Source organism: Meleagris gallopavo, chromosome Z (genome assembly GCF_905368555.1).
Source record: "Meleagris gallopavo chromosome Z, MGAL_WU_HG_1.1, whole genome shotgun sequence".
Taxonomy (NCBI): domain Eukaryota; kingdom Metazoa; phylum Chordata; class Aves; order Galliformes; family Phasianidae; genus Meleagris; species Meleagris gallopavo.
In genome coordinates this window covers 43,130,149-43,143,604 of record NC_139435.1, presented here as the reverse complement: position 1 = coordinate 43,143,604, position 13,456 = coordinate 43,130,149, and the positions used below count along the sequence as shown (strand labels likewise).

At 37.8% G+C, this 13,456-nt stretch overlaps 1 protein-coding gene across 6 annotated transcripts in view; it reads right to left on the bottom strand.

Moving 5' to 3' along the window:
- The window catches only part of SPIN1 (spindlin 1), a 92,435-nt gene that overhangs the window by 26,882 nt on the left and 52,097 nt on the right, over positions 1-13,456 (bottom strand). For all 6 annotated transcript variants that reach the window (XM_085212651.1, XM_085212652.1, XM_085212648.1 and 3 more), the window contains one exon: positions 5,819-6,024. In XM_085212651.1, coding sequence (XP_085068777.1) covers positions 5,819-5,870 — 52 coding nt within the window. In that variant the 5' untranslated portion in view covers positions 5,871-6,024. The remainder of the gene's footprint in view (positions 1-5,818; positions 6,025-13,456) is intronic.

Genomic DNA, 13,456 nt, shown 5'->3' with positions numbered 1-13,456 from the left:
TTTTAACAAATGGCTCATCATGGCCTAGTAAGCAATAGAAATCTTCCAAACTGGGGAAAAGTGGATGAAAGTGGGTCAAAGATCTCAGTGATGAAGCTGATGGTGAAAAAAGGGAAGAAGTGGGTGAGCATTCGACCACCCCAAATACCACTGAGCATACTCACAGGGACATTAGCGTATTATGAGTCCTTGAAAAAGAATGAATATGTATGCCAGTGTACTGCATATGTATGTCTTAACTGTTCAAATGGAGAGCCTGAGAGAGTGTGCTTGCATATCATGAGAAACAAAGGAATGCGGCTTTCTAACACAGCACAGGAGTTGGGAGAGTTTTCTTCTTGGATTTTGGATGACAATACGTCTTTAAGACTTAAAATACTGACCGCAAATAAGGAATACTTTATACAAACATATTGCTAATGTTCTCCTTCAACTAACGATTGTAGAAAATAAAGCAGTAACCTGGTTCACGTAAATTCTCCTGAAATCTCTGGTATTATCTAAACGACCTGTGATAGAAGTATAATTAGCATTAATCATTCCTTGTCAACTGCTAAATGTGCAGCTAAAAGATAATTTTAAATATCCCTATTTCAAGGATAACATCTTCAGAAAAATCTTTCAGGAAAAAAAAAAAAAAAGATGTGTTTGGTCATAAGCGGCAATGTAGCTGCAGATATTATCAGATGTTAATAAAATACCAGAGAAGAAAGTCATGATCCTCCTCTATTATATATGCACCACAAATGTTAATAACAGAGTTGGTTTCAATTTACATACTGCCATATTTTAGGTAACATTCAAAATACTCTGTATAACCAAATGGCCTTACGCATAACAGTAGAAGAATAAATTAACACTCAATAAAAATTAAATGTATTCGTTTTATGCTTCTTTGAAACAGCCAGTAAAGACAAAATTTAGTGGATCTGAAGGATAAAATATCTGTTGACCTTGTTAGCATAGAAAGATGCATTTTACATACCAGAATGTGAACAAAAACTCCAACTCAGTCAAAAGCAACAAACTAAGCATTTGATTGTCACAAGGTCTGCATTTTTTTTTTTTTTTTAAGGCCAATTCAGCTCAAAACAGATTATTAAGAAAAGCCTTTAAAAATTCAACAGTAAAACTAGAAACTTCTGCCTCATGAAGACAAAAGAAAACAATAACATAAGACATTAAAACATTACCTCAAGATGCTGACTCTAAGGAACATAGGTGTTATTTCAGCTGAGGAGTAACAAAAAGGAGATTATAGAGAGGGATGGAAGAAAACTACTGGCAATGTCTTTACTATTCTATGTCTTCACTATTATCTTATAGTTATCTTTGAACCATCAAAATCAGATAAACTTTTCAAAACACACCATAGCATCTCACTTCTCTCAGTACTCCTGTCTTTAAAATTAGCAGCAAAAGCTGGACCTTTGAAAGCTGAACTTCAGAATCTGCTGTGGAAATAGCAGTAATCTTGGGGGAATTATTTTTGAACTGGGTGCTACTACAGAATTAATTTCAGAGACTTTAGAGCATGCTTATGTGCACCTAATACTGCCCAATCAGAACTTAAAAAAGGAATGGGGAAGGAATAGGCTTCTTTTCAATCATAATAGATTAAGAGTACAAAGATAAAATACATTTTTGACTGCTTAAAAATGTCATTGAAATCCCAGGTGTGTCACATCTTGGACTGAGAGCTCTGAGTTTGCAGGAGCAGTAACCTACATTTGCCTTTAAGAGGGAAAAACTACATAAGCATGTGTGTCGTTAAGTTTGTTAGTTTTCTTTCCTTCACTAAAATATCCAGCTCTGTTTTCAAACCATTCTGATTGTTTCTGACCATCGCAGTCTGCTGGGATTCTGTGCCTCTAGAGGAAAACTGCTAAGAATGACTGTAGAAGATCACAGGCTTTTTACAGCATTAACAGACAAACATTAACTACACTAACAAGGGTCAAACATGAGAGTAAACACAAGGGTAAACACAATTTATTTCACAATCAATTGTACTACATAATGTTAATAAAATATTGTCTATATTTCCCTGATTGGGGACAGATATGCACAGACACAATACACAGAACAGCTGACTGATCTACTGAATCTACATCCTGAAAAACTTGTCTATAATTCTGAGAAAATCAGAGATTGTAGTCACGGAAGGAACTGCTGTGAAAAAAAAACAATCAAAAAACAAATCCAGCTTTCCTTCTCCATCCTCAATCCTGCCCTTTATTTCTCAAGATAGAACTATGAAGCATATTCTTCATTAAAGTTTGATTTCAGAAATCTTAGGTTTTTTTTAACCAAATGTATCTTTACACTTACTTTACAGCAAAGAAAAATATTTTCTTTGTAGGAAGGAAGGACAGATGAAAATCATCTTTTTTTTTTTTAATCAAAGAAGCTGCTATACCTGAAATGTCACTAAGTCTCCACCTCCGAATGAAAGCAAGATCAATTACAAAAAGCTTTGGGAATGTATTAATTTTAACGATAATCCTCACCACTGCATGAATGCCTGACACAATCACTAGATTACAAATCCTCAGATTGTCTTTTGCTGCCTGTACATGTACAAAATCTCTTACAATTCCAAGATTATTTTATATGACCCACAAATCAAGGAAAGTACGTAAATTTCTTTAAAAAACTGGATAGCTGCTTAATTTCTCTTAAATTAGGAAGAAAAATTAATAATAGAATACACCAACTTAATATAGTTTATTGTCATATGATGCTAGTTCTGTTGGCAGGACTTTAAAAATTTTCTTCCATGGAAGAAAGCTGGAAGTATCCAGCTGTTCTGCAAAAAAAGAACTATCTGTTTCTTGGAAATGGCAATTATGTTCAAAAAAGGAAGGCAATAATCATTAAAATAGCAAGACATTTGCACCAATGCTGCTGTAAAAAGCAGCAAAAGCTGTTTAAAAGTTACTTATAAATGCAGAAGATTATTTCACAGTTGTTCAAACTATTTTTGTGTAGGCACCAAATATCTTATTCCCTCCACACTGTTAATATTATTCTCAATTATTTTAAACAACATAATTGTCAAGTCCAGCAATTGCTTATGCACTTGCTTTCTTCTGAAAATCTCCAGGAAAATAAATCCTATTAGGATTGTTCTTAGTAGGATCATTACTATCAATAGTAGGATAAATTCTCAATGTTTCCACATTAGAAAAGAAAATGAATAATACATTAAGTCAATAAAAAGTCACAAAAATTGCTGATATTTTTAATCCTAACACACGTAACAGGTGTCATTTTGTGACAACGATAGGCCTAAGTCATTCCTTCCTGGAAATCAACTTACTAACTCGTAACTGAGTAAGAACTCTTAACCTGCTTCCAAAGAAAAGTCTTAGAAGAAAAAGGCACTTCACTTAATCATTCCAGCACTTGACCTAGTTGTACTTGTGATTTCTCTGACAAAGACACAAAAAGCACAACTAACACACTAGAATCCTAATTCGTATCACACTGCAAGGCCTCTTTCTTCCTCACTTCAAAATTATTTTATAAACTCTCATGAATTCAATTATCGTTTTACTTTTCTTTACAAAAGGAAAATGATCACTCAGTAAAACTACTGTGATGATAATGCTCCTTATTGCTAAGTAGCTGTCTGTAAACCAAGTCTCTTACACAACCTTCATTGCTGAGTGGGCTATGCAGCTCTTCTAATGATAAGTGTCTGTTGTCCTACCTATGCAATATCAGGAAATATACGGCAGATAATTCATCCCCATATTTTTCTTCCTAAAAAGCAAGAAGCCAGCAAATATAACAATAATGAGAAACAAGAACAGAAGAAGGTCAGCAGCTGTCCACCTCAAGAAAAGAAAAGCTAGAGGCTGAAAGCTCACAACACCCAAGCCAGGCAAGCAGATATGCAAGAGTTCAAGACAACCAAATATATCTAACTTACTCGTTGTTTTTAAATGACAGTGATACTAAGTTCACCAAATGAATATAGATTTAAGGACTTTTCAGTTAAGATCAGAAAACTTCAGTGTGAAAAGGCTGTATAGGGATACTAAAAAGAAAATATAGTACCTGAAGAAATTTTGTATTGGATAAACTACAATGTGTTATTAATGGAAAGTGCAAAATATGTTTGAAAATAAAAAAGAATTCATAAACAGTTTAAAGAACAAGTAGGAAGCAGTATTTTCCATACAACATTGAAGTAAAATTTCAATTTTTTTTAAATGTAAGAATTTTAGCCATTAAATAAATTATCAGCCTTTAAATAAACTTTCATTTGTGACACTTCAAATCTGTGCTGTAATTATGTTGTTAATTGTATATCACAATTTAATTATTAGACAAAAACTAACAATTTCTTTAAAAAAAACAGAGTCTGAATTCTTTCAACTTGGTGCAGTGTTTAATTAATTAACATTTAGAAGTCAACAATACTGAAGTTAAATACCAAGTCAAAACCTGTTTTCCTTTCTGTTCTCTCACAAATATAATTCTTCTCTCACAGACACTCTGCAAGTGTCAAGAAGAAGGATCAATTCTCAGCTGGTTGAATAAAAACTCACTGAAGCTCATGCCTAAACCTTTGCAATGGATCATTCCTATGAAAAGCAACATTCCTTTGAGATGATTTATTAAAACTACTTGCAGAAGTCACGACTGAAATCAGTAGATGTTTCAAATGACAGACAGCAAATTAACATTAGTGGAAGCTAATCACATGTAAGAACAGTAAGTGACCAAAAGATTTCAAAGAAATTTTCCTTTATTGGATGCTTCAGTTCTGAATGAATTCAGCAAATACTTGAAAGCAGCAAAATGGGTATTTTTAAAGATGACTTCCTTTCCCAATTTTACATTGTATTCATTAGGTTTATTGACATTTTTAGAAAAGCAGTGATTCACAATGGTTGATTTTAGGTAATGTCCTACATCATGCATCTACAAAGCTTTTTACAGTGCTGGCCAGTAATGAGTTTAATTTACTACAGAATTGCCATTTTTATTATATTTCTCTCTGAAAAACATTAAGTAATTTCACAGAAAAAAAAAAAAGTTTAATTATATAGAATGATTTGCGTTACTTAAATAGTAACAAAAAAAGACTGAACTGGTTTTGTTTCTAAAGGGCCACGTAGAAAAACACAGAACAATTCTTATCACTTCATGCTTTTACTGCATCATTGCTGATAATCCTCACTTCAGAGTACACGAGACTGACTGCCATTGATTAGTCTATTAAACTGCAAAACTTTAAATAAGCCCAAATGGTCATAAAGCATGCTTACTCACATTTTGCATTTATGTGATTATAAAGTATTTACGACTAATCTTCAATTTAGATAAAACAGTAGCAGCAGTCTGTAGATCTAGACAAACTTTTTTGTAGCGCTTAACAGATGCTCTTTACAATTTTTGATGAAGTTACCTCAAGCTATAAATACATGGGTTATACACTTCTTTCTATTTGTTTCAGCACTTCAGGGATAAACACAAGAAAAGTCTCCTGTGAAAATGTCAGTGTAGGTCTACAACAAACTCATTTTTTTTCCTCCTTTTAAGAAGGCATTTAATTTACAGCTCCATTAATATTTTTTACATTATAAACTTCTTATATGCACATCTGTATTGTTAAATTAAATCTGCTTGAGTCTTTTTAATTTGTCAGCTTCTGTAACATGAGTAAACACTCTTTTAAGATACAAGTAGTAACACCTGTATAAAGACATTAAGACATAAAAACTATCTATAAAAGCAAGAATGTTTTTTACCTACTGAAAGCAAGCAAGCAAACAAAATCCACAAACCTGAAAAGGAGGCTTACCTGCATCAGCTCTGGATCGCTGACCTGGTGATTTTCCAAATGGGGTCTTCATTCATCTGTGTTTAAGTGAGCAGCAAAGCTGCTGGACTAGGGTGAAAATCCAGTTCTTCCCAGCTCTCAGGAGATCTCACTCTTCAAAGAGAAACAGCTACTTAATCCACTATTTGATCATGAATTTGTTCTTCCTCAAAAGTAGAAGACACACCCTGAAAAACAAAATAGGCAAAGCATTAAGTTGTTTGATTTGAAACTTGAAATAGGCATTCATGGTTGAATGAGTCACTGGTTTGTAAAGACCTGCAGAAGCTCTTGGTAATTTTCTATACTTAAATTCATCTGATTCCTAAAGTATTTAGTCATCACATTCATCTAGATAATCAAGGAGGTAACTAAGGACTTTTAGAAGTTCCATTTAGGAGTTAAATTGAAGAAACCTTTTTATTACATGGAGGTTTGAAGAACTGCAGGTCAACAAGGCAAAATTATCCCAATTCAGAAGAAGGGCACAACAAAAAACCTTGAAATTACTGACCAGTTACTATAAATTCATTGCCTGAAAAAAAATGTACTTAAAGGATACAGCAATCACCAGGCAGAATCAGCACAGGTTCTTGAAAGGAAAAGCCTTTCTCACTAATTTGACAATTGTCCTAGTTTATTCACAACATTTAGTATATTGCTGCATTCTGGCTTCAGAAGAAAAATAATGCTGATAACACACAAATATTTTACAATTTTTTAATTGTTACTGAATAATGCTACACAGAGCCAAGGACATTTCATCTTCTCATGCTGTCACATGTATATGGGAACTGCTCAATCACAGAGGTCTGAACCTCTGATTGATCACCTGATGCAAGCAATGAGTCAGCCCTGGGAGCACAGGTGAAGGCAATTCACCTGTGCTGCAAGAAGGGGTGGAGCCTGGCTCCACCTCTCCTAGACCCATTTAAGAGCTGACTGCCAGTGGGAAAGGATCTCTTCTGGAGATACCTCCTTTGGAGTTTTACAGTGAGCCCAGGACAAGGGTAAGCACTCTTATTTATTATCTTTTCAGTATAATAACTGCTTAGCCAAACTCTCTTGTTTATTTCATAATTATAACATCTGTATATTCATTGATTATACACACATGTCAGCAAGGGGGCTGACAGGGCATAAGGAGCTTAGAGGGATCAGAACCAGGATAACTGACCTTAACAGGCCAAAGGTATATTCCATACCATGTGGTATCATGTGAAAAAACTATAGAACTGTGGAGGTTTTTATGAGGAGGGGCAGCTCCTGCTTGGGGACTGGCTGGGCAAGTGGTAAGCAGCTGTACTGTGCATCACTTGTTCTGCAAATATACATAAACATTACTTGTATATGTATTACTTCTGCACGCATATTATCATTGCTATTATTTTTTTTTTTCATAAATAGTTTTATTTCAAGCCATGAGTCCTACTTCCCCCACCACTCCCCTGCTTCATTCAACCATCCCACAGGACTGAGCAAACAGTTGAGAGGGTGCTTAGCTGTGCTGAGTTAAACCAACAGTAAGATATATTAGTAAGATTAATAAGTGAAAAAGTGAAAAGAAGGTGGTAAATGTAGTTTTCCTAGACTTTATCCTAGACTGGGCTTTCAACGCTGTTTTCCACAGTATCCTTTTGGACAAAATGTGATGAACTGGCTGTATGGCTAGCTCTCAATGGGGCTACAAGCAGCTGACAAACAGCCACTAGCATTGTTCCCCAATACACAATTTTGGAGCCATTTTCAACACTCCTATCAGTTATCCAGAAAGAAAAGTTGAAGATAGTCTTAAGAAAAATTGTCTGACAATACTATACTGGAGGCAGTATTGACTTCCTGGAATAACAAGAGGCTTTGAAAAGGGATCTAAGTAGATGGGAACAGTGATCAATCTTCAACAAAACGAAGTTCAATGCAGGAAAAAGCTGAGTTCTGCACCTAGGAGTAATGTCAGAGACAGAAACAGACTGAGATGAGTAGTAGGAAGAGCAGCTCAGCAGAAAGGGACCTGTGGGTGCTGGTGACAGGCAGGCTCACCATGAGCCAGGAGTGTGCCCAGGCAACCAAAGGACAAATCACATTTTGGGATACATTAAACACAGCACAGCCATTAGTCAAAAGAGGTGAGTTTCCCACCACAATCGGCATTGGTATAGCCTCACCTTGAATACTGTGCACAGTTCTGGACTCCATAAAATAAAAAGGATGATAAAGTTACTTGTATGTTTCCAGAGGAGGGTTGATAAAAGGGCTGGAAGGCACATCCTGCAGGGAGATACTGAGGACACTTGGGTTTTACCCAGTCTGGAAAGGGGAGGCTCAAAGGCATCCTCCTTGCTGTCTGTAAGGAAGGGAAGCCTAGAGGGAGGCAATCATCTCTTCTCACTTGTCATCAATGGTAGGATGCGGTAATGGCATAAAGTTCTGCCAGGTTCAGACTGGAAATCAGGAAAAACTTGGGGTTTTAAATAATTTTTTTTTCTGTGTAATGTGAGGGTAGTGAAACACTGCAACAGTGTTCCTAAGGTGGTTGACTTCTTGTATTGGTGTTTAGGAGGCACCTGGTTAACACTTAAAAACAGCAGATTAGGATAAACCATCATAGAATCCTTAGAGTTGGAAGGGACCTCTGAAGGCCATCTAGTCCAAGTCCCCTGCAATGGACACGGACACCACAGTTAGATCAGGTTGCCCAGGGTCTAATGCAGCCTCACTGTGAAAGCCTCCAGGGAAAGGCACCAACCTCACCACGGGGCAACCTGTTCTAATGCCTCACCACCTCACTGCAAAATATTTTTTCCTTAAATAATCTAATCTAAATCTGCAATCCTTAAGCTTGAAACGATTTCCCCTTGTTCTATCACTACAGATACTGCTCAAGAGTCTGCCCCTTTCTTTCTGTAGCTCCTTGCTCAGCACTGAAAGGCTGCTATCACCTTGCACCTTGCAGCTTTCTCCTCTCCAGGCTGAAGAGCCCCAGCTTTCTCAGTCTATCCTCATAGAAGTGTTCCATTCCATGGACCATTTTTGCGGCTCTTCACTGCACATGCTCCAACAACTCTATGTCCCTCCCACACAGAGGACCTCACATCTGGATGCAGATCTACAGCTGATGCCCAACCAGCACATAGCAGAGGGGCAGGATCATCTCCTCTGACCTGCTGGCCATGCTTCTTTTGATGTAGCCCAGGATACAGTTGGCTTTCTGGGCTGCAAGAGCACATTGCTGACTCATGGCTAGCCTTCCATCCACCAGTACTCCAAGGCCTTTTTCTGCAAGGCTGCACTCAATCCTTTCATCTTCCAGCTTGTATTGATAATCGGATTGGATTTGTTGAACCTCATGAGATTGACCTGGGCCTGGACTGCTCAAGCCTGTCTAGGTCCCTCTGGATGGCATCCAATCCCTCTGGTGTTTCAACTGCATCCCACAGCTTGGTGTCATCAGCAAATTTGCTCAGGATGCACCTGACCCCACTGCACATATCACTGATGAAGATATTAAAGAGTACTGGCTCCAGCATCAGGGTGTCCCTGGGGGACACACTCATCACTGATCTCCATCCAGACACTGAGCCATTGATCACCACTCTCTGGACTCAATCCTGCAACCAGTTGTTCATCCACTGAACAGACCACCCATCAAATCCATATCACTCCTATTTGGAGAGAAGTATGGTGTAGGGTACAGTGTCAAAAGCCTTACTTAAATTGAGATAGATGACATCAGTGACTCTTCCCTTGTCCACTGATGCAGCAACACCATCATAGAAGGCCAGCAGGTTGGTCAAACAGCTCTTAGTGAGGCCATGCTGGTTCTCATGTATCATTTCTCTGCCTTCCATATGCCTCAGCATAGTTTCCACGATGATCTATTCCATGATTTTCCCTGGCACAGAGGTGACACTGAGAGGTCCGGGTAGTTCCTGGAGTCATATTTTTTATCCTTTTTAATGATGGGTATGATGTTACCTTTTTTCTAGTCACCAAGGACTTCACCTGATTGCCACATCTTGCCAAATATCATTGAGAGTAGGTTGGCAACTACATCAGCTAGTTCCCTCAGGACTCTGGGATACATCTCATCATGACTCATAGACTTGTGGATGTTTGGGTTCCTCAGGTGGTCACAAACCTTATTTTTGCTTACAGATGGAGAGATGTGGCTTCCCCAGTCCCCTCTTATAGAACCAAATGTTTGAGGGCTATGTGGTAAGCAGTTATTGGAGAAGACTAAGGCAAAAAAAGTTGCAAAGTACAACAGCTTTCTCCTTCTCTGCCATTACCAGCCTGCCTTTGTCACTCACTAGGGGAAGCACGTCCTCCTGGACTTTCCTTTTCTGGCTGAGGTACCTGTAGAAGCCTTTCTTGCTCTTTTTGGCATCCCCTGCAAAGTTTAGTTCAAGCTGGGCTTTGGCTTTTCTGATCCCATCCCCTACACAGTTCAGCAGCTTCTTTATACTGTTCCCCAAAAACATGTCCTTGTCATCAAAGCCAATGCATTTTCTTCTTGCTCTTCTGTTTGATCAGCAGGCCCTGGTTCAGCCATGCTGGTCTCTCCCCTTTCTACACCAGGGGATGGAGAGCTCTTGTGCCCCGAGGAAGCTTTCTTAAAGATAGGCCTGCTCTGCATTTAGCTTCCTAATTTTACACTTCATCTTATATCCCTCTGGAGTGTGAACTCAACCATAGCATGTTCACTACTATAGCCCAGACGACCTCCAATCCTGATGTTGCCAATCGGTTCACTTAAATTAGTGAGCAACAGGTCCAGTATTACATCTCTCCTGGTGGGGCTATTACTTGACTTAGGAAGTTATCCTCAATACGTTCCAGGAGCCCCCTGGATTGCCTGCAGCATGCCATGCTACTTTTCCAGCAGATATCTGGCTGGGTGAAGTTTTGTGCTTGAGACTGCAATGCCTCCTGCAGTTTGAGGTAGGAGGTCTTATCAATAGGCCCTGCTGATCACAAGACTCCTTTTGCTGTCTAGGACTCTCACTTGTAGACTTTCAACTTGCTTTCAATTGTTCTTTAGGGACAACTCTTCACATTCTATTCCCTTTCTGATGTAGATAGCAACACCCTCTCTCCTCCTTCCCCCTCCGTCCATTCTAAACAGCTTGTAGCCTTTGACAGCCACACTCCAGCCATGGGAATCACCCCACCAGGTTTTGGTGATAACAAATATATTGTGGTTTTCTAGTAGCACAGTAGCTTCCATCTCCTCCTCCTGTTAGCTTCCCAAGCTGCATGCACTAGTAGAGAGGTACTCCAGGTGGGCAGCTGGTCTTGCCACTTCCCAAGAGGATAACTCCATAACTCCTTTTAGGCATTTCCTTGACTTTTCCCATTGCTTTCTCCTGTTGTCCCAGCAGTCACTGCCTCATCATGACAGAGTTTTGTATGTGCTCCAGTGTTGCCAGCACATGTGCTCCAGTGTTGCAGCAGGTCCTCCAAGATCCCTGCCAGCACTCTCTCCCACACCTCATAATGGGAAGGCTCACTATCCTTCCATGTCTCCCTTCACACTTAGTTTAAAGCCCTCCTAATGAGCCTCACTACACCTTTTCCCCTAGGTTACTTCTTCCTCTCTGAGAAAGGCAAACCCCATCTGTTGCCCACAGACCTGGTACCATGTAGACTAACTGGTTGCCAAAAAAATCCAAAGTTCTGGCACCAGCCATGAAGCTGGGTATTTAAAGATAAGATCCTTTGGTTTGTTTCTGGGTCCTTACCCAATACCCATCCTTTTAGTCTCATTTTCTTAAGAAACATCACTGCTGTAACACTGTCTATAATCTGTTAATCAGAAGCTTTTTTCCTTTTACTTCAGTTTTGGAATTTGCTGTGAATTTTGACGCACTGGTTAAAAACAGAATACCAGTGACCAGAAAACCAGTGACCTATCTAAGAGGCAATGTGTATCTTGTTCATGTCTTACTGAAAAACAAGAAAACAGACGTGCCTCAAGGTATGATGCAAGTGTTATGCAGAAAGATCCACTTACATCTAACAGCATTTGCCAGTTCTTACATGATTAACATTCCTTAAATTCTAGGCATATTAGAATAATACAGAGGGGTACTCCCTGGAATAATGAGCAAATCGGAGATAAAACTGCATACTCATTTTTGGTATTCTTAGTTTAAGGAAGTATTTGTCAACTTGCAGTTTTTGGAAAAAATCTGTGTTTGGAAGAACTACAACAGACATTCAGTCATGAACTTGTACAAGTTTCTGAAGTTAAAACTCAAAATTCTTTAAAGGATTGTATCATTTTTTCCACATTTCATCTCTTCTGCAATCTACCACTGTATATAAAACAATGCCGAAGAATACAAAGCAATTTTTTTAATCACTTTTCTAGAACGCAGCATAATAATTTTTCCTTACCAACCTAAAAAACCACTAATACAGAGATTAAAATATTTTAGAACAGAAGCATTCCTGATCATTAAAAAAAATTCTGAATTCACAGACAAGTTCAGACACGTTACCAAACTGACATCGCAAGTACTGCATATAAACTTCTACACGTAAACAACTTTTTCCATACAGTGCATACAGAATCAGCTTCAATCTACTATTATACTTTCTATTAAAATCTATTATATGTTGTGCTTATTTTTCCCCCAGATTCTTAGTCAATGGCAAAAATGTGATGTACAACGTATTTTAATTTAATCAGTTGTTAAGAGGCTATATTTACAAAGGTAACTAAACCACCAAAAAACCTTCTACATTTTAATGAAAAGACTTGGCCCCAGTCACTACCACGCCATACATCACTTAGACTTATATAAGATTTCTGCTGGAAAACACTGAAACAAGTTTTTCTAGAGTTATTATTGTGAATTTAATTTACATTTCAGTTCCAATGTCTTCACCAAAGGAGGGATACAATCAGGCTTTCTTAAGACAAACTAATGCACTTTGAGAACATCTTGAATTCTAAAGTCTATGAAACTTCTCACCTGATTTAAAAAAAAAAAAACCAACAATGCATTTTTAGATTTGTTAATATGATGAATGACAAAACACAGTTAATACCATCATCTAAATATTTTAGGCCATTAATACAGAAAATCAAGGAAAAGAAAAATTTCATGAAATGAAAAGCCCTTTATTACAATCACATAGCAAAGAAAAGACAAATAGCTTTACTGAATGCAGACTTTTACATTTAAAACAAACTATACTAGCCTTTTACATATTGCTGGTGACTTTTAGAAGTGAAGTGTCACTGCCTACCTATTTCATACTGCTTTCCCGCACACATGACAGCAAAGGTCACCAACAATTCAGCTGCAGATTAAAACAAAAAAAAAGCATTCTTCTGACTTGTAATCAGCTGCAACTGATTTTTTGCTTCCCTCTGACCCCATCCACTCCTGACTTTCCTAGATAAGAGCATACTTGTGAAAAACAATATGGAAATTAGATATGTTGTCTGATATTGTTTTAGTTATTGTAGTATGTTTCATGCAAGAAATGTTAAGTGTTAAGATTAAAACTAGCAAGCCCTACAAACTATACAAGTCATACAGTTTTACTGAGGACAGTAAAATCATTCTATCAGAGTGGGGAAGAAGATAAATCAACTTTAAAAACAGA